Source organism: Protopterus annectens, chromosome 7.part0, assembly GCF_019279795.1.
Source record: "Protopterus annectens isolate FY-2018-M chromosome 7.part0, PAN1.0, whole genome shotgun sequence".
Lineage (NCBI taxonomy): Eukaryota > Metazoa > Chordata > Ceratodontiformes > Protopteridae > Protopterus > Protopterus annectens.
Window position 1 is genome coordinate 714429427 of NC_056739.1, and position 21652 is coordinate 714451078.

Below are 21652 nucleotides of genomic sequence, written 5' to 3' on the forward strand. Positions count from 1 at the left end.
ATTTTGAAATGGAAAAAAATTCTCCAAATGGTGTCTCCAAAGACAGAAAGATCCTTTCTAGTGGGTGTCCCTCTAGTCTTAACTTATGTGTGTGAACTTATCAAGGCAGGACTTTCATACTCTTCAGTTAAAGTCCACCTATCCGTGATCTCTGCCTGCTTACCCTTAGACCCTCCTTTACTGTCCAGGCTAGACGTTAAATTGTTTCTTATACATCAGGCCACCAAGGAAACCCATTCCACCGCCTTGTGACCTGAACTTCATCCTAGAAAATCTGACACTGGCCCCATTCGAACCAGCCAGTTCTGCAACACTTTAAATGTCCACATGGAAAACATTCCTGATGGTAGCCCTTATCTCAGCTACAAGGGTGTCAGAGTTACAAGCATTCATGGCTTGTCCCCTCTTCACTGTTTTCCACAAAGACAGGGTGACCCTGCGTACCACCCTTTCTTTCATGCCCAAAGTGGTCAACGAACTCTCTTTAAATCAGTCCATTCACCTGCAAAATCACAGTGGGGAAACAAGTGGAACCAAGGAACTGTAGAAAATCAACCACTTGAAGGCGGTGTCCAGTAACACCAGATACCAGGTGTCCTCAATAAAAATGCTTTAATGCAAAGCCAAAATCTACAGCAGCAAAAAATACAATTTGCGAAAAGCAGCACAGCTACAAGAACAGAATGTTGGATAAGCGCTTTTGTCTGCTATCATAGCAGACTTTATCAAATCTACTGCTGCCTTACACAGGTGTAGTTAAATAATCAGTACAATTAATACCTTAAAAAGTTTTAAAGACATAGTGCAATCAACATACAAATGGTTAAAAAAAAAAAAAAAGAAAAAAACATGTCATAATTTAGCAGCCCTCTCTATTAAAATTGGTTTTAAAGACAAACTGTCCAGGCTTAAATGACAGTTTGTCTTTAAAACCAATTTTAATAGAGAGGGCTGCTAAGTTATGACATGTTTTTTTCTTTTCTTTTTTTAACCATTTGTATGTTGATTGCACTATATCTTTAAAACGTTTTAAGGTGTTAATTGTACTGATTATTTAATTACACCTGTGTAAGGCAGCAGTAGATTTGATAGTCTGCTATGATAGTAGACGAAAGCGCTTATCCAACATTTTGTTCTTGTAGCTGTGCTGCTTTTCGCAAATTGTATTTGTTGCTGCTGTGGATTTTGGCTTTGCATTAAAGCATTTTTATTGAGGACACCTGGTATCTTCAGTCCATTCACCTGCCTACCTTCTTCCCCTCTCCAACTAATGAAAGGGAGAGAATACTCCATTCCCTGGATGTGCATAGGCAAGTAAGGTTTTACTTGGACAAAACTAAGTCCATCAGAAAATCTAATCAGCTCTTTGTATCCTTCCATCCCAGGGCACTGGGCAAGGCAGTCCCCAAACAAACCATCTCCTGCTGGATAAGAAAAACTGTATGCTTCTGCTACTTCTTCCATGGTAAGAACCTACCTCGGGAGGTAAGAGCAGATTATACTAGGGTTGTAGCATCATCGAAAGCCTTCTTCAAAGGCCTAGACACAGCCTCCATCCTGGAGGCAGCCATCTGGTCCACTGTACACACCTTTACCAGACATTACAAATTGGACCACATTTCCAGAGCCAGAACAGGGTTTACTAGGGCAATCCTGTAGGGATTTCTGGAATCCGCTACCTCTCCCTCCACCCTTCCTCCTCCTTAAGCTGTGGTACTCTCCCACACTAAGAATACTGCAACATGGGAATAGAAGGACATAGAATAGTTGTGTAAAATCTTACCATAACCATAGATGTCTTTCTCTTCCATGTTGCAGTATCCCCCCCCCCCCACCTATCCCCCTAAATTAATTTTCACCTGTCTGTAGACCTCTTTGGAGCACCACCCAGACTGTGGTCACAATGGCAAACAAATGGCACTTCACACTCCTGGTGGACATCATTTGGCTCTTCTTGCTAAACTGTCTGATTGGGCAGTCAGCTCTGAGGTCTGTGTGTGCAGACGTCACATTTAAGGCCCCTTGTCTATGGCCCTACGTGTGACGTCCCACTAACATACAGCAACCAGGCTTAAACTTTTGTATAGGAGCTGATGTTTGGGTCGCCTGAGGCAGAGAGTCCCATACTAAAAATACTACAACATGGAAGAGAAGGACGTCTATGGTTATGGTAAGATTTTACACAACTATTCTTTCTGGTCTTCTTCCCAAGTGCAGTCAGTACTACAATAGCGAACGATGAACACACAGTACAGTTGTGTTACAGAATTATTTTCTTCCCTCCAACCCTCCTCTTCCTTTCCTGTGGACATCTTTCGGTTGGGTGAGTAGCCAGTCACGTATCCCTTTACCACCCCCCATTACCGTTGTCCTAGTGGCACCCCATTTCAAATTGATTGAGAACTTGGAGAGAGAGCCTCAGGGTGTGTGATCTTCTGGTTGGAATGTCATACCTGGGGCCATATTCCAACAAAGCTGGGCTGTGTTCTTGTCTCGGCCCAGATTTTGGAAGCTGGCAAAGTAAGAAGGAACAAAAGTAGCACATGTAGGCATCCCTTTTGTAGCACAGACATGCTAGTGTCCAGGTGGGAATATGAAAGCCCTGCCTAGAGTGGGAAGAATGCAGAGCTCTGGAAGTCAGGCTTTTTGCAGCATTTCTAAATGATATCACTGCTTATCTCAGTTTCTTTAACATTTAGTAGCCTATATATAATTGAAACACTGTTTCACTGAGCAGCATTTCCCATACATTTTCTGAATAGAGTTCCTCCTTGCCTTCTCATGTTGTGGGGAAATATCCTTTGTACCTCTGTAGTAAATGTGTCATACCTGAAGCCCTAGCTCCTTAGGTTGTTTTTCTTGATAGGACATTTCTCAGTGATTAACTAATTCATCATATGGATTAAATCATGTTCACAGAATTGACCATCTCATCTATTTTTATACATTTCTTTGCATGTTTAGGTATTTGTTTGGTAACTAGGGCACTAGACTCAGTGTGACAGACCTGTTTCAGCTATAGCCTGGGTGGGAAAGTTTACATTAAAATACAAATCGGTGGAAGACCATGTTAGACATATGTGCCCCTTTTTTCAGGCTCAACATTTAGTTTTTTATCGTACAGTTTGAATGTAAAACCAATATATTTCCTGATTTGGTTCTGATGTACAGAATTGTCTCATGCCTTGTCTAAATTAATATATTATGGTTATGTTTTGGTAGTTAAGTTTTCTTCACTTCATTGAAAAAAGCACTGTGGTAATCCAAGACTAAGAGTTTATCATAACATGTTCTTCCAAATTATTTATTCTACATGCATGTCTTGGTTCATAGCTTGAAAATGCATCTCTTATGCAGTTGTTACATCTGCCATGGACAGTTAATGATGAAGAGTAACTTTACATAATGTAGCGGTCTGTTGCATTAATATTTGTTGTTTCAAGAATTGGATTATTACTCTAAGTTCAGAATGCCACTAAAATATACAAATTTACAGAGTTGAGATTTGAATCCTAAAAAGTGTTGTACACATGTTTGTAAAGTAATGGTTTGAGGCAGGTACAGTACAGTGTAGGGAGATTAATGGGAAGAAGCTTTTATACCCTGTAAAGGAATGATTGAGCTGATACAAACGCAGTGTGGGTTATTTTCATGATTGACTGCAATCCCTTTTTCATCATAGCTTGATGTTGTCTTGGAAACAAACTTGTCAACAATCCGGATGCTTGAGGCAGTTCAAAAAAAGCTGTCTCGTATGGCTGCAGAGGACCAGGCTAAATTTAGGCTGGACAACACATTGGGTGGCTCATCTGAAGTGCTTCATCGCAAAGCCATTCAACGGATATATGCAGACAAAGCTCCAGATATCATTGATGGGCTGAAGAAGAGTCCAGCTGTTGCCATTCCTATAATACTGAAAAGGTAATGAATGAAAAAAAAATCTACATTTTCAGATACTTTAACTACAACTGGTCATTGCTCATCTTAAAAATGTACAGGTTTTCAACTGCTAATGGCAGTCGTTAATGTTGAAGAATCACTGTGTGTCCATTTTTCTGTTTGTAAAACTGTGTTTGTATATTAACTACTAAACAGTGATGCAGAGTTGCCCTTTTGCCTGTATACTTTGTATTGCAGTGCTCATGATCCAGTTTGGGTATAGACGTGATCTGTTTCTTATGGGTGTTAGAAGCTGTTGTCAGAGTGAGGCATATGCAAAAATAAACAACGATGCTGATGGAAGAGCTTTGTCAATCAAGTTAAGTTGATTGTAACCACCATTCCCTTGTAGCAACCCTCCCCTTCCCCAGCCTTTCTTTCCATTTATTCTGAGCATTCTTTGAACTTGTCTGTAGATCACTTCATCACTTACCACCATCAGTGTATTTCAGGGCACTCCTTCACCTTCTGTGTCAAATATTTCCTAGAACTGGTCTTGTATCTCTTCCCTCCAGATACCAACCATATGTCTGCCTGGCTATATTTCCTGTTTAGTTTTATAGCAACTGCCTCCCCTCTGTTAGGTGTTGCACATCTGTGTTGTTCCCAGTTGTATAGTCTCTTTCATCAGCAATACCGTGAGCCCTTCCTTGCTCATTGTTTCCACTTCCCCTTTGTCTTTGTCAACATATGTTTCAGTAACTGAAAGTAAGTGGTCTCTTATTTGTCTTTTAGAACTGACCACTGTCATCTTGAAGAGGTCTCACGATTACTTTGAATTATAGTAACAGAGGATCTGTATCTTGAGGGTCCACAGATCAAAATTTTGTTGGACTTTGCAACTGCCCTTGTCAGGTGACAGCCTAGTTCAGCCTGGCTGTGATTTTAATCTTGAGTCTTTTTCTTTCTATGCCCTCCATAGGGAGTATTTCTAGTAGCATTCTTCTCCTTAAGACTATGGCTAAAGTACATCCCTCTGCATCGACAAGCATACCAGTTAACGGACAAAAAAAGAAGAGAGAGAGAATTAAATGTGTAAGCTATTTCTCAAGCTTACCACCCCCAGTACAGCATACAATTTTGCAATTGTTTTTTTTTTTTTTTTTTTTAACATTAAACTATAAATGTGTCCTGATGATTACTCACTTTGCATGCCAGCCCATGCTTGACGTCCTCTTTTCACAATTGTATTGTCAGCAGACAGGTTGATAATGTGATGTTTGATACATATAGGTGAAACTAACCCCAGAGTGATCCTGCAGCTCTCCCGTGTACATTGGCATCTCAGTTAGCCATTTACTCCTAACTGACACTTCTTTTTTTGGTTAGTGACTCTTGCACTCATTATGCCAGTTTGGATCTTGGCTTCTAATAGTTTTACTTCTTCAGAAACTGCCTGTTTTGTAGTCCGATGGCAGAATGCAGAAACACCAGGTTTTTCTTTTGATCTTTGACAGTAACATAGTCACAAAACTGGGTAATAAGTTGATAGCGTCTGTGTTCTGTGACTCCAGGCAATCACCAGTTTGCTAGACCATGGATGGGCAACATGTTTTAAGCAGAATGTCAGAAATCATAATATCTGATCTCATAAGATACTTAAGTGGCAGACCGGTAGAGTATGAGTGTAGGTGTAGGAGACTGCAGTGATACTTGCAGTTGATGAGTAGGTAGTGACTATAATTTAATCAAGTTTGCTCAAGTCCTCTCAGAAAAGTAGGAAGGTAAGGCCAAGGATGACACTATCAAAACATTAGATTGCTCCATTGTCTTTGTTGGGGTACCAAGCAAAATGTCACCAAGTGTTGCTCTTCTGCACTTATACCAGGGGTTTCTGTTCCCTTTCCTTGACCATTATCATTTAGGAACTGCACCAGACTAAACTACGCAGTTGTCTTTGTAACCGTTTTAGCTGGTATATATATTTACCAGACTTGGATTTTCTTGACATTTCACTGGACACCATGCCTCTCCTGAGAGGCTGTACAGCTTGCTTCATTGTTGAGGAAATTAAGTCCCCAGTGTCTTATCCTTAGCTTGTGACATTTTTAATAGCTCCAGAAACACCGAATAATATGAAATTACTGGAGCTAGAAAACATGTTTACGTTTGTTCACTGGAGTAGTCCAACTGGGCGGGAAACCTACCCCTTTTCAGCAGAGGCTTGGAAAGTTCCAGTAATGCAGTACACAATAGTAGATCATTTGCCAGTATACACAAATAGAAGCATTTACAGTATTACAGTTAAAAACACAATGTAGATATTAGGAATGCAATTTGAAATTGTATAATTATTTTTTATTACAAGGATGCAAATTCTGATTGCAAACAATCTAGGAGTATCACCATTAATGTAGGGGGAAAAAGTACAAGAAAGAGAATTATGGGAGAGAAAAATGGGGAGAAGAGAAGAAAAGTGAAGAGTAAAGACAGGCGGAGGGCAAGGAAAGGAGAAATTAATCCCGTGGAATTAGAGCGTTTGTATTTATGGAAAACAGGTAATGGATTGGTAAGATTAGTTGATGAGGAACAAAAACTTAGACAAAATCCCATATGTGCCACTGTATTTGAACATTGAAGGGCTTTTTATTTTTTTGTTTTGTTGTTGTGTTAAGTGAGAGGAGTGAAGTTCCATATTCTACAGATGTAGGAATACAAGGAATCACCTGCTGTATTGTTTGATTTGGATACGGTCAGTGATACTTTACTTCTGGAAGACTACTATGATATGCTGATATAGAGTGTTATTTAAGCTAGGGTGCACGTTGGGCTCATAAATTAGTTTATTGGTAGTGTCTAGTTATGAGCAGGTTAGGTAGCTCTTTAGTTCTAGCCAGTGAAGTTGCTTGAGAGTATCACAGTCGTGTGACCTGCAGGGATGATTAGTGGCAAATTTAGTTACTTTTGTTGCGTTGATCTATTAAGAGCTGTATACAGGAGTGTGTGCTTGAACTTGTATAGGAGAAACATTTTTTTACATCCTGTTTAATGTGATGGTCGAATTTCAGATTTTCATAAATGTGAAATTATTATTGTGTTGAAATAATTGACTTGGGGTAAAGAGAATCAGTTTGTTTTTTAGGGTTAAAGAGCATTTGTGACACAGACAGCCAAGACTCAATGCGGTAGAAAATTTTTTGGGCGAGTTCTAGTTGATCTCGGTTTTTTGCGTAGCAGATGATTGTTGAAATCATCCATCTGGAAAGGGCATGGCATTGCATCCCACTCTGTCTGCCAGACATAAAAGAAAAAATATAATCCATGCCATCTTCATTTCTCCTCTTACCTTAGTAAATGGTCATCGGTTGTATACCAGTCTCTTACCAGGCAATGTAAGTACAACATTTGATATCTCGCTTTATTGTTACTGTAACTGCTGTATGGATGTATTTTTTGCAGTTTGTTGTTATTTTTGTGGTATCTTCCAAGCGGCTAATAGCATCCCTGGAAATTACCAACTAGTCTTTCTGTATGAGGCAGATTGTCCCAAAGGATCACCATTTGTAATGTTTTTTTTTTTTTTTGCTTAAGAAATAAACATGACATGATGATAAAAAGCATTTCTAGAGGTTTATAGGAAATCTTTTTTAGGGCTCCTGTAGAGCACTGTAAGTTGGTCTGTAGCTGAAGCTTAAGAAGGGGATGACCACCTCTGGAGTATTTTAGTTGTTCAGCCCTTATATTTCAGCGAGTGGTGGTGCTGCAAAGTATGCTTTGTGAATGGAGTTGGAGCTTTACCTTGCTTTTAGGCAACCATTGAGTTGATATAGCTAAGTCGGAAGAGGGTGGGGGTGTCCCTTTGCAAAATAATTTGAGCATTTTTGGCAATCATCAGTGAGTTGACATCATTCTAACAACCCCTTTTTGGCAGAGAATCAACTTCTTAGTGATATAAGCAGTTACACCATGGGAAGACTTATCTGTTTTCCTTTTGACCTCTTGTTTGTGTGTGCGCGTTTGTGTGTCCAGAGCAGCTAGGAAATGTATGCTGCAGTATCCTCTTATGCACCTATCTTAGAAGGAGGACGATTCATATTTACCCATATCTGATCAGTTGCCTAACTCAAGCCCCAGCCATAGAAGAAATACTGGCTGCACTACATGAATAATTTGGTATCTACTTGAATGCTCAGAATTCTGGTGTGGAACCTTCACAGCAAATTAAATTACTTTGTGACCTCCTAGACTCAAGGGCTTTGCAGTATCCCCATCCATGTAAAGCAGAGTTTCTCCCTAAACCATTTTAAGTGTAACTTGGACAATTGGATGGGTTCAGGAAATTCATCCCTGGTATGGCACCTATATCTCTAATGGACACAGGCAACTTGTAAATGGTTTATCTCCCAGGCCCCTGTTTTAAATGTTTCATCTCCCAAGCCCCTGATTACAGTTAGGAAGGATACAGAACTTGTCAGAGATTTAGGATGTATGGCTAGGCTTAAAAAGACCTAACTTAATACCCAGGAATGTCTGCTACCAGCACAGTCAATCATTAGAGTTCTTGGCTTTATATTCTCCTCCATTCTCATGATCAGTGATGCAATACACACATGAGTAAGATTCATGGGTGCCCAAAAAGTATCTGGTACACCAGTGATAGCCACTAGAATGCCCTTCATCTGAGTTTAGCCATAGTCCAAGAACACCAGACCAGAGACTCACTACTGATGCATTAGGCTTTGGTGCAGGGCCTCCTTCATATGGGTCAAAGAGCAGGGAAATAGTTCAAAGAGTAAAAGAGGCACAGCAGCCTAAAGGAGATGATGGCCATTCACAATATTTTCCTGACTTTTCAGTCAATTCTGTGTCAAGGTAAGCAGTCATGCCTGAAATGATGACTACTGTAGGGAGATGACAGACCACCCAGGAGTGTTGCAGGGCATTAGGCCTCCTCATCATTTGGAGGCTTATCTCCATTAACACCCACCCTGGAGGGAGTTATTCACTTCAAAAATGGCAAGTGTAGAGTTTTGGACAATTAAAACAGTTTTACTGTGTTGGAAATTTTTTTTAAGTAACATTCTTCACGTTTACAGAAAATGTAACCAGAAACAAGAAAAAATACTTGGAAAACATGACTCTTTTTATGTGGAGCAGATTTAAAAGATTGTGAGATCTGTAGGTACACACGTGCATCTCTTGTTCTGATGTGTAATTGGATCTGCTGCTTAACATCCATTACTGTATCTCTTTGCCTGTTCACTATGAAGTGTTTTTGTTGTTGTTGTGTCTTTCGGCTTTTCCTGGTTAGGGGTCGCCACAGTGGAACTCTGGTTCGCTAATGATTGGTAGTTGATTTTTACGTGCCGAGTTACCAGCCCTGACGCACAACCTTCACCGAAGGTACGCCCATTCACGCATGTCTCCACGCAGAAGACGCTCTAGCTGAGAATCGAACCGGACAGGATCTTACTTTGAGGCGACAATGCTACCGCAGCACCACCACCGCAGGCCTGTTCAGTATGAAGTGTATCTTTGCATTTTGATGTGGCAACCTCCACTTCTTTTCTTTCTCAGGCACATGCATGCATGCACCGCACGCAAGCACACACACCTACCTTCAGAATATAAATGGAGCACAATGTTAGATGGATGTAGTGATGTGCCAGTGTTACATAACAGTAATTTGTCCTTACAGTTTGTTTATGTTGTGATAGATTCTTAGCAGTGTAAATTTTTCTTCGATGGTGTGGTGATAGGTCTAACTAAATGATTGCTAGCTGGCTTACTACTTAAGGTGTGCGTGTGTGTTACTCTGGAATCTGCATGAGTCATTAACCAGCATATTCCAGGTATACTCAGGTTACTTCCAAAAGCAGAGGAGAAGAAGAATACAACTGGGCTTCTTCCATAGGCAGCAGGGTACACTTAATGTACACACTTAAAGCTGGTTGTCCTTTGCATATTAACTGGCACCAGTGGTGCAGGTTTTGTCTTGTAAATTTTTGACTCTAGTAGAGCTGAAACTTGTAGCCTGTGACCATTGCATCTCACTTTGTTTGTGCATGCTTTAGCCTGCCGCCTATGCCAGGTTCAGGTAACTGCTGCTTTTGTCCTGTCATATTTGTTATTAATTCATTACAACCATGATTCTTCTAGTGAACATAGTACAGCTGTACGAGTGTACTTCCCTGTAACAACAGGTGTTTGTAACAAAGGATCATTTAATGCAGTATGTGCTCCCACCCTCCTCCTTCCTTTATACTGATGTATTTTGAGATGCTGTTACTGCTGGCTTCCTGTCGTGTGGTAAGTGTGTATTTGAGAAATTTATAGGGATGGGATCTTGTGTTGGTAAACAGTATGAAAATGTGTTGTTCTGGAGTATTGTTACAGTAGCTCTTGAAAAGCTTGTATCCCTGCCCTATCTTTGTTCAGGTAGGAAATTAGTAAATGCAGGAACCCTTTCCTCCCAGTCTTATGAACATGCAGTGGAGATGCAGGAACTCTTGGTATTTCACAAAGTAGCTGTATTCTTTTGCAAACAGGTAACATAACTGAACTTTGTTCATCAAGCCTTTCCATTCCAAGTCAGGAAAACACTCTGCCAGACACTAAGCAGATAAATCTGTAATGAGAGGTAAGTTGACAAACACATGTTTAATGCTGAAAGAAAAGTGTGTTTGGGGGGGGGGGGTTTGATCAAAAGTAAATTTGTTTGCTGTCTTCCAAACCATCAGCTTCCTCATCTCTGATGTCCTTCAAGGATGCATCTGCAGTCCTAACAAATGGGTTGTCCTGCCTCAGGCAGCCCCTCGGTTGGCCGGATTCCAAAGTCTGGGTCTGGCCTCGGCTGATGTCGCACTTCACCCGACGTCATAGCTGCTGTTAACCGGGTATAAAGGCATCAGCCGACGCCATTTTCCTCTGTCTTTCTTGCCGCCCGAAGCAGAAGCTGTTGGCAAGTGCCGGTCGGTCAGAACCAGAGATTGCTACTACCGAAGACTTCTAAAAAGCTAAGTACCCCGTTGGGGACTCTTTCTTGCCTCAGCCGATGTCAGAAAAAGTGAATAACTGTTTAACTTGTGGGAAACAAATACCTCATAAAGATTTCCACTCTTACTGCCTACCTTGTTTAGGCCCAGACCACGAAGTAGCAGCTTGTCTAGCCTGTGCTTCCTTCAACCGACGGACACTTAGACGTCGGTCGGAGTTTGCAGAGGAGTTTTTCGGCTCCGCTTTTGCTTACAACATGCCGTCGGAGACTCCGACTTCACAATTGGCTAAAAAGCGTAAGGAAAAGGACCGACACTTTCGCGTCCGCGGTTTCGCCGAAACCGCGTTAAGCCAACCGCGAGTGTCTCGGTTTTGGCTGAAACCGAGTCCTCGGTTCTTCCTTCGGCCGAAAGCATGCCTCCTACAACCGAGGCCTCATCCAGCATGGCTGAATCTGCTACTGAAATTCCACCTGCTCTTACAGGTTCTCAGGATTTATCAGATACTATCCCTTTAGATATATCTACTCCTGCACGTGGAGCTGCTAGGCCTCCTGCATCCATGTCAATTAAGGCTTTTACCAGGGCTAAAGCAGCTAAATCAACAAAGACCGTGCCTGCTAAAACCCCCTCTCACAGGCCTAGCTCTAGTACTCAAATGCTTAGTCTAGCAGAGGATCCCATTTCTTTGATCAGGGGATCCCAGCCTCACCCTGACAGGGCCTCTCACCCCCCTCCAGAGAAGAGGCCTAGAGCAGAGCCCCCTGAGCCAGTTTCTACAGATTACTCCTCTGATGATTCAGAAAATACAAACCCTCCAGAAGGCCCTTATTCTCCATATGAGGACTCTGATGCAGAAGACTCCATTCCTTTTGCTTCTCCTCCTGAGGAATTATCTTTTGGGGAAACCTTGCATGCTATGAGAGAACAATTTCAATGGCAGGGCCAGGATTTCTCAGACTCTAGGAAAAGGCTTAGGACCTTTTTACATTTGCCACAGCATAGGCCTTTAGCCATTCCTCCAGTACTTACAGTTGTGGATGATGCATTTAATGATGCTTGTACTGCTCCTGACTCTCTTCCTCCGGCCCCTGCTAACCTCGACAGATACTACAGGGTTCCGGACACACATTATCACTTGTATAAGGCTCCTATTGCAGATCCTGAAACTATTTCACAGGGCCCCAAAGCTGTAGCAGCTGCCTCTGCCAAAACCCCCCTCCCCTCTGAAAGAGAATCTAGAGCCTTAGAGAGATGGGGTAAAAAAGTTTATACTTCTGCTACTCTTTCGGCTAGGGCCTTAAACTGTCAATTCCACATGATTCAGTATCAGGAATTTATGTTAGATCAGCTAACTAAAAAACTGTCCTCGCCTGAACCTTTAGACCGAAAGTCCCTTCAGGAATTGGTACATAACATTCAGCAGGTCAGTAATCATTCCTTAAAATGCGGCTATGATGCACTGGAGGCTTCCTTTAGATCAGCTATGACTGGTACAGTGATCAGAAGGCATGCATGGTTAAAAGAGCAATCCTTACCAGACCATGTAAAGTCAAAGCTCCTAGATGCTCCCATGGAAAAACACAGTTTGTTTGGCTCCCCTGCACAGCAAGTGTTGAAGAAGGTGGAAGAGAAAGCGAAATCTGTCCAGACAGTCAAGGATTTCTTACAGGTCCAGCCTCCCAGGTTTAGTAGGAACTGGCCTTCCAAGAATTGGTCCTTTCCAGACACCAACAGAGCACAGAGAGGCAGGAATAGGTGCCCAAGAGGCAGAGGTCAATCCAGAGGTGCCTACAGGGGACGTCAGTGGCAGCCTAACAACCAGAGAAGTACTGTCACAGATCCAGCCACTACCACTTCCACAGGACAATCACAGTGACTTGGCTCTGAAACCGCCTACCAGGGAACAACTAGAAGCACCCTTAGGCGGAAAGCTAGCCTTATTTTCAGTAAACTGGCATTACATTACAGGAGACAAATGGATTTTACAGACAATAGACAAAGGTTACAGGTTTCACTTCCATACTCTACCAAGGAAGAGAGGAATGCCAAACCTACCTCCAAATCAAAAGACAAACGCTCTAGAGCAAATAGACCACTTACTAAGGATGAGAGCTATAGAAAAGGTACCGCTATGGAACAAGGACAAGGATTTTACTCCAGACTTTTCCTGGTGCCAAGAAAGGAAAACCAATGGAGACCTATTCTCGACCTGTCCGCTCTGAACACATATCTCATTGTTCCAAAATTCAAGATGCTGACCCTACAGCAGCTTCTTCCCATGCTGGGCAAGGAGTCTTGGCTGGTAACTCTAGATCTCAAGGAGGCATACCTGCACGTTCCCATACGACCAAATTGCAGAAGATACCTCAGATTTCTTGCAGGATCAGAGCATTATCAATTCTCAGCATTGCCTTTTGGCTTATCTACTGCGCCCAGAGTATTCACGAAATGCCTGGCATCAGTAATTGCTCATTGCAGGCTTCAGGGAATTCAAATTAACAAAAGATTTGAGAAAGGTCATTCACCTATTGCAAGCCCTGGGATACACAGTCAACATAAAAAAGTCAAGGCTGATACCATCCCAAAGGATAACTTTCTTGGGTGCAGAACTGGACACATCAAGCCAAATGGCATTCCTCACAGCAGAAAAGCAGAAGCACCTACCACTCTATTTCATGGCATTAACAACGCAGAACCAGCTTACAGCAAGGAAAGTCCTGCAAGCCCTGGGTTACATGGCATCCTGCATAATATTGATTCCACATGCCAGACTACATATGAGGAAGTTGCAATGGTACCTAAGGAATTTATGGTCTCGGCACAAGCACAGCCCAGAAACCCAAATTCCAATAATTCCATGCCTGAAGCAAGAATTCCAATGGTGGGCTCAGGCCTGTCAGTTGAACAAAGGGCTGCCCTTCCACAGCCCTCACCCAAGCCAGACTATCACCACGGACACCTCAGACCTCGGTTGGGGGGCACACATGGTGGACAAGTGCATACAAGGCTTATGGACTCAAGACCAGCTGAACCTACACATAAATCAAAAAGAGATGCTGGCAGTAAAGCTGGCAATTCAGACATTCAGACCGTTTATTCAACAGGGTCATTTGCTGATAAGGACGGACAACACCACAGTTATGTGGTATATCAACAAACAGGGAGGCACACATTCATATTCTCTATGCCGGATGGCAATGGACCTCTGGAATGTGGCCCTGAACCTCAACATTCAGCACCAAGCAATATTTGTGCCAGGAAAAGAAAATATACTAGCAGACATCTTAAGGAGAACTACCACGGATGCCCACCAATGGATGCTGCATCCAGACATCTTCAAATCCATTACAAGGAAATGGGGACTACCAGAAATAGACCTATTCGCATCCCCGCACAACCACCAATTGAAAAAATTCTGCACAAGGACATACCACCCACTAGCTTGGAAGGTGGACTCCCTATCTTTCAGTTGGGAAAACCTGACAGCATATGCATTCCCACCTCTTCCTTTGATGCACAAAGTGCTACTGAAGATCAAAGAAGATCACCCAAGGATCATCCTGATAGCTCCAGACTGGCCGAGGCAGCATTGGTACCCACTACTGAGGAGTATGTCTCGGGAACACGCATGGCCTCTACCCCTAGTTCCTTTACTGCTAACACAGAACAACTTCAAAATCCTGCATCCAAACTTGAAAACACTGCAGCTAGCTGCTTGGAACATCGCATAAGACAAAATAACCCAGATTTATCTCAAAGGGTTAAAGACATTATCTTGGAGGCTCGCAGACCCTCAACAAGAAAAACTTATTCAGCAAAATGGAAAAGATATCTCATTTGGAGTGCAGCAAAAGGAGAAAATGTATCACTGGCAAACATAGCTACATCCTGGAATACTTAGCAGAGCTTTTCCACAATGGCCTGTCCTACTCCTCCATTAAGATTCATGCGTCAGCAATTTCATCAGAATACGACATGGATCCTCCAGTCTTTTCTCATCCTCTACTCAGGCAGTTCCTGAGAGGAATTAAAAATGTAAAGCCACCAAGGAAGCCACCATTGCCTACATGGGACTTGAACTTTGTGTTAGAAAAGTTGACACTTCCCCCTTTTGAACCAGCAGCAACAGCAGAATTACAGTACTTATCTTGGAAAACTGCTTTCCTGCTTGCAATCACTTCAGCAAGAAGGGTTTCTGAATTACAGGCATTAATGGCAGTACAGCCCTTCCTTATCTTCCATCAGGATAGAGTGTCCATGAGAACTAATCCTACTTTTATGCCAAAGGTGGTCTCCAGGGTATCATTAAACCAAGCAATCCACCTACCTACATTCTTCCCCAACCCACAGAACAGGGGGGAAAGACTACTACATACCTTGGATGTGCATAGACAATTGCGCTACTACCTGGACAGAACCAAGAACAATAGGAAAACTGACCAGCTTCTGGTAGCATATGCAACAGGAATGGAAGGAAAAGCAATTTCAAAACAGACAATCTCAAAATGGATAGGAAATTGCATTAGATTTTGTTACTCTTATCATGGAAAGACAACTCCAGAAAACATCAGACCTCACTCCACAAGGGCTACAGCCACTACTACAGCTTTTTTACGAGGAGTGGCTACCAAAGACATTTTAGAGGCTGCTACTTGGAGCTCCGTGCATACATTTGCCAAGCATTACAATCTACCTTTATACTCCAGATCCCGAGCAGGTTTTGCCACTGCTGTTTTGCAAGGGATCTTAACTACACCATAATCTTCTTAGTACCTCCTCCCCCAGTTCGGCTATGGTATTCTACCCATTTGTTAGGACTGCAGATGCATCCTTGAAGGACATAGTACAGTTTTGTACCTACCATAAATATAGATGTCCGAGAGGTATGCATCTGCAGTCAGGATTACCCACCCTCCTTCCCTTCTGTGGTACTCCTAGGGTATTTGCCCATCTTGTAGCTAGCTGGGGGAATCTATTATGGTGTATTTGTTTGTATATATGTATATACATGTTTATTTCTATTTGTTCTCTGTTGTTTGGAAACATTTGCATTTATCCAAATTTAGCCTTCCTAGAGGGCACCTGGCATCTGGGGCAAGAAACACTGAGGAAAATGGCGTCGGCTGATGCCTTTATACCCGGTTAACAGCAGCTGTGACGTCGGGTGAAGTGCGACATCAGCCGAGGCCAGACCCAGACTTTGGAATCCGGCCGACCGAGGGGCTGCCTGAGGCAGGACAACCCATTTGTTAGGACTGCAGATGCATACCTCTCGGACATCTACATTTATGGTAGGTACAAAACTGTACTTTTTATTCCTTACAGCCAGGCAATGGATTCTGATGACTTTTCAGTTTTAGAGCACATCTGCTTAGTGTTTCTTCATTCTCCATTCTTCTTTAATCCTAAAACTGCTTGCAAATTGGTCACATTCAGATGTCTATTTTTATTGGGTCTATATTATGAGAATGAAAAACGAAAACGGTGAACACATGTTGATCGACACCAAATGAGCGAAAACCAGAAATATCGAATCTGGAACAAAGCTACAAAACCAAATGTCTAACTGACTGTTGTATGCAGGGGGCAAGCCCCCCTGCACCCCCCCACCCCCCTACTTAAATATTCCAACTCCGAGATTGCACTACATTGAAGTGAAGGGAAGAATTTCCCTACGGTGATTTCCATTTATGCGCGCGACATTTTCCATTTTTAACCAATTGGTGTCACCCAAACGGTATTCGCGGTTTTCGTGTTTCGATCAGATAATATAGACCCATTTTTATTGCCTCATTTCCAGAGCTTTCTGATCTCATAGTAAAGCTGCATCCCTCCACCTGCTCAGGACATCTGACTGAAAAAAAGGGAAAAGCATGTGTCATTTTTTCTGTTTATACCACAGAAAGCATTCATTCTTCTGTTATCTCTTAAATTTGGCTTGTGTGGTTTTTAACTGCTGTATTGTATTTGCTACTGGTCTTGTAGCAGATTTATTTCCAAGGTCCATTCCCTTAAAAAATGCTTACAAGCTTAACTTTGGAGGGCTGATGCATTTGGTGCTCTTTTTATTTATTTATTTTTTTGGGGGGGGGGGGGGTAGAACCATCAAGTCTCCTCTTTTGACCAGTCTGTGAATTTTGGCAAAAAAAAAAAACGATTCTTTGACAAGCTCATAAAGCCTTTCCTTGAGTACTGGGAGCACTTGGCACTGGTGTTCCCCCCTGCCAGTCCAGCATGAGATCCCCTCATGAATGCCCTAAACTTTTAAGAAGTCCCTGAAAAAAAGGACAGTGGGTATAGAAAGTGAATAAGCCAGGGAAGTTGTTGGTCATAGACCATGTAAATGGGATTTGGGTCACAGAGACCAAAGGGTATCTGACCCTGTCCACTGAGTACCACAGACTTTCTTGAATGTCCCCCACCTATCTTAACCCCTCGAGGCATACACTGAAGATTGTGTTCCTTGCTTTTAGCCAGGCTTCACTAGAAGTTTACTGTGACATCTAGATTGTGTGCTGTTTCCAATGTATCATAGGAGGTTACTGAGTTAACGGCCCTAGACCCTTTTTTATAAATATAGCCATTCATGCCCCAGATTTCCCAAGTATCAGAGCCCATGGACTAGAGCAGCTTACTATATGCCTGTGCCTTGGGTCATCTGCATATTGCCCCTGTCCATAAGGGCAATAGGCAACAAGTCAAGGGTGAATTTGCGATTTCCCATCTGTTCTAAATTACATTTGAATGGGCTAAGGGAAGCACTCTTTTTCACATGAATTGTCAGTCTGTTCCAGAAAAAGGTTAATGTTGCATACCGCTCCCTCCAACATGTTTTATGTCACAGACTAGGTTTAGATCCTTTGATCGGATAATTCTAGTGCCATTTATTTTGTAAAATTGGATCAGATCCGTCAGGGTTGGATCAGAGTATGCCTTGTAGGTCAGACATAGATTGCCTCTCAGTAGTCTGTAGGAGACCAAGTACAAGGACAGGGCTTTGAGGCAGTTCTGGGTTATTTATCTGAATTATCTTTATGTTGAGGATATCTGCATCTTTGGGGGATTCATTGATTACACCTAACTTGCATTTGTTTGTAAATGTAGTCAACCAAAAGGCCCTCTACAGTTATCTTGACTTCAGAGAAGTATATTCTGAACAAGAGCGGTCCCAGTACTGAGCCCTGTGGGGCACCACTAGTAACAGGCCTCTTGGTGGAGGTGGATTCCCCCACCCTAACTTCATGTATGTCCTATCAGTAAGCTATTTGACTATCCATTGGATGACATAGGCATTTATACCTAAATTTGTAAGTTTGTTTATAATACTCAAGTGAGGTATTGTCAAATGCCTTTGCTAGGTCAAGATTAGGCAGTATGTACCGTTTTGTCCTTGTCCATGGCCTTAGTGACCTTCTCGAAGTAGTCAACCAAGTTTAGCAAGCATGAGCTGCCCTTGATGAAACTGAGCTGGGATGGGTCCACAGTTTGAAGATTTCCTGAGTTTTTATTAGGTGCACAATAATTCTTTTCATGGCCATGCATACAAGACTATCCAAATTTATGACACTGTAGTTCCCTGGACCGTTGATGGTCCACTTTTGTGTAGAGGGATGACCATTGCAGTCCTACATTCCCTAGGGGCAAAACTTTTCTGGAGGCTGTGGTTGAATAGAGATTGTAGTAGGCCTAACAAGTTATGTTTCAAGGTATTTAGGAGGCATCCTGGGATATTATCAGGATCCACTGATGCAGTGCTTTTAGGCCAGCAAATTTGCTTTATCCTCTAGTTTTGTATAGAAAGTTCAGTTTACTAATAGTTCAGCACACTGTTGGGGTTCCCTTTAGAGTTGTATACATAACTGAAAAATGCCTTGTGGTTATCCTTAGTTCCTGCTTTTTCCTCCGAGTTGGCTTTGTTGGATCTGCTTAGTCCCCCAAGTTTCTTATAAGACTTATGAGGGAGGTTTGTCTTTTGAGCATAGCCCTTCTTGTTTTTGGACAGGATTTTCTTTCTTTTGTCATACAACATATTTGTACTGAGGGTCCACCCAAGGGGCCTGTTTTTGGAGTTTGTCCTAAGTTTTTCAGTTTGGTACAGCTGTTTCTATGCATTTATTTTCATGCTTGTAAAGGGTTTCTGTAAACACTTCCACATAGGCCTCTGTGGTTTTGGAGTTTGGAGGAGGCTCGGAATTTATCTATGCCATCACTAATAGGAGGTATTTAGCCTGTTTGCATTGACAAAATGCAAGAATCTTTGAGCATGCATGTTAATAGTTGTGTGTGTATTCCTGTTTATGATGTGATAGTTGAAATCGTCCAGGAATATGGTGTTGGGCAGAATTGAGTGTCTCTAGTATGTTAGTGTGTGGTATGCTTATCCTGGGTCATAGACTGGGATCTATAGCTGGCAAAGATATGGTATTGGACTTTGCCTAAGGTTAGTTGGACATGGAATAGCTCAAGCATGTCATATTGTTTGACCAAAATTGAGGTGCGTTTATTTTTTATGCAGCTTGATACACCTCCACCTCTTGTCCTTCTTGTGTAGTAGCTGGTCTAAATGTACATAAGGCATTATAGCTTTGTACTGCCGAGGTGCCTTCTGTGGATTTAAACCATGTCTCGATAACTGTGTGGATATCAACACTCTCCAGGGTGAGGGGCGCTTCCAGGAGTGGAGCTTTTTGTTGAGACTCCTAGCATTGAGCACCTTTAGTTTATCTTGGGTAGAGTTTACCATGCTGGAAGATGTATCAGATTGGCATTGCCTGAAAAAGGCACTACAGGAGGTGGATGATATTTTGGCCAGTATCTGAAAGCCTAATGGGGACTGGTGCAGACATCCCTGACAAAGCAGTGTGATCTATCAATCATGTCTTCACAAGCTGACAGATGTCAGACCCCCTTAGAATGACACCAGTAACTAAGCCAAGTGTTAAAAAACCATCGAGAAAGTAGTAAACACCAAAAACCAGCAAGTGAAAAACAGGAAATCCAACAGTGCAAGGCATTCACCCGACTCCACGGTAGTATATATTCACAAAAAGTTTGTTTCCAGACATCAAATGCAAAACGGATTGAGCGCTTTCGTCTCCGACCTGGAGACCTCTTCAGAATCAATTAAAACAAAGAGAAATTGCAATTTTATATACATGCTGATACTTGTAAATTGGTCATTGTTCAATTAAAATGATTACAATTGGCCTCAGCCCAAATGATTATTACACCATTACCATTGTTAACCCTTTTGAGGCTAGGGAAACATTTGTATTATAGAATCAAAACCCTTTACACATTTATGTAATTCTTTTTTCTCTCTTCTCACTATTTAGGTACGTACAAAAACATACAGAAATACGTAGGAAATACATAAAAAATATATATATACCATCCATTTGTGTAGTGATACTGATTAATATAAAGGAAGGACATATGAATATGTAAAATAGATAAGGAATGTTATGAATCTGTGAGTATATAAGTATGAAAAATTGTAACATTGTAATAAATATATATATATATATATATATATATATATATATATATATATATGTAGTTCTATGGGTGTGTAAGAAGTATATTTATATGTGGAATTATTAGGAGTTTATATATCTTCATATAAGAATCTATTTATATTCCATACAAGTGTATATATCTATTAATCCATACATACACATAAAACGTATACGATAGTTTATATTTCTAAATGAAGTATTAAGCTTATTAAATATGTACATAATTAATGAATTGTAAAATTGTAAAAAATATTTAAAAGTATTTAAAAATATTAAGATTATATGATATATATATATTTTATAAAAATAGTAATAAGTTACATATTCTAAGAATAATATATTGCTATGCCTAAAAAATGATAATAACAATAATACCAATGTAATACTGATGTATTAATGAAAAAACATCCCAAATACAGTAAAATCAAAAACACATCCAAAAAATGTAATACTCAAAATGACATCTAAAATATCTAAAATAATAAAATAGTATTGTACTATTGGTATTATAATCATTACGTGTGATTCTTAGGATCAGATGCCAATAATTTTAATGCTGGTGTAATGGATATACAGTCATTCATCCCTTTACCATTGCAAGCATCTAATCTAAGCTGCCATATCATTTCCCTGTATAACAATTTTGTTGCCCAGTCTCCCCCTCTATCGGGAGACTCAACTATTTCCAAGGCCCAAAATTTAAAATTAGAATTAGAACATACTAATGAGTGTCTGTAAAGTGCATTATTCGTATTTTTACGGTTGATGTCTCTAATGTGTTCATATATTCTTCTACGTAGGTGTCTCTCTGTTTTTCCTACGTAGAAGCACCAACAGAATGTGCAGTATGCTAAATAAACCATGCCTTTAGTATAGCAACTACTATATTTTCTTGCTTTAAGTGTGATACGTAGACTGGGCAAATAAATAGATTTTTCACCTGCTATAAAGGGACATTGAGGACATCTATTGCACCTAAAAGTCCCTCTCTTATTCTTAGTAGTGAGGGAACTATCAACACAAGATCCTTCTTTACCATTCTCTAAAATGTTCTTAAGGTTATTATTTCTCCTGTAACTGTAAGTAAGCTTATTCTTAAAAACATCTACCTTCGTGGGCATAGTTTTAAACATTTCCCATACACTATTAATACTTTTCCTCAACCATTCAATATTATTGTGGTATGTCAGGGTCAAATATGGGGTATTGTTTATTGGACTTTGATCTCTCTGCTCGTGAGCAGACATGTTACTCCCA

General features: G+C 41.2%; 1 protein-coding gene across 1 annotated transcript in view; it reads left to right on the forward strand.

The window, feature by feature from the left end:
* Nucleotides 1-21652, forward strand: part of LOC122806648 (paired amphipathic helix protein Sin3a-like) — a 1265677-nt gene that overhangs the window by 797203 nt on the left and 446822 nt on the right. The window contains exon 9 of the mRNA XM_044077239.1: nucleotides 3683-3921. Coding sequence (XP_043933174.1) covers nucleotides 3683-3921 — 239 coding nt within the window. The remainder of the gene's footprint in view (nucleotides 1-3682; nucleotides 3922-21652) is intronic.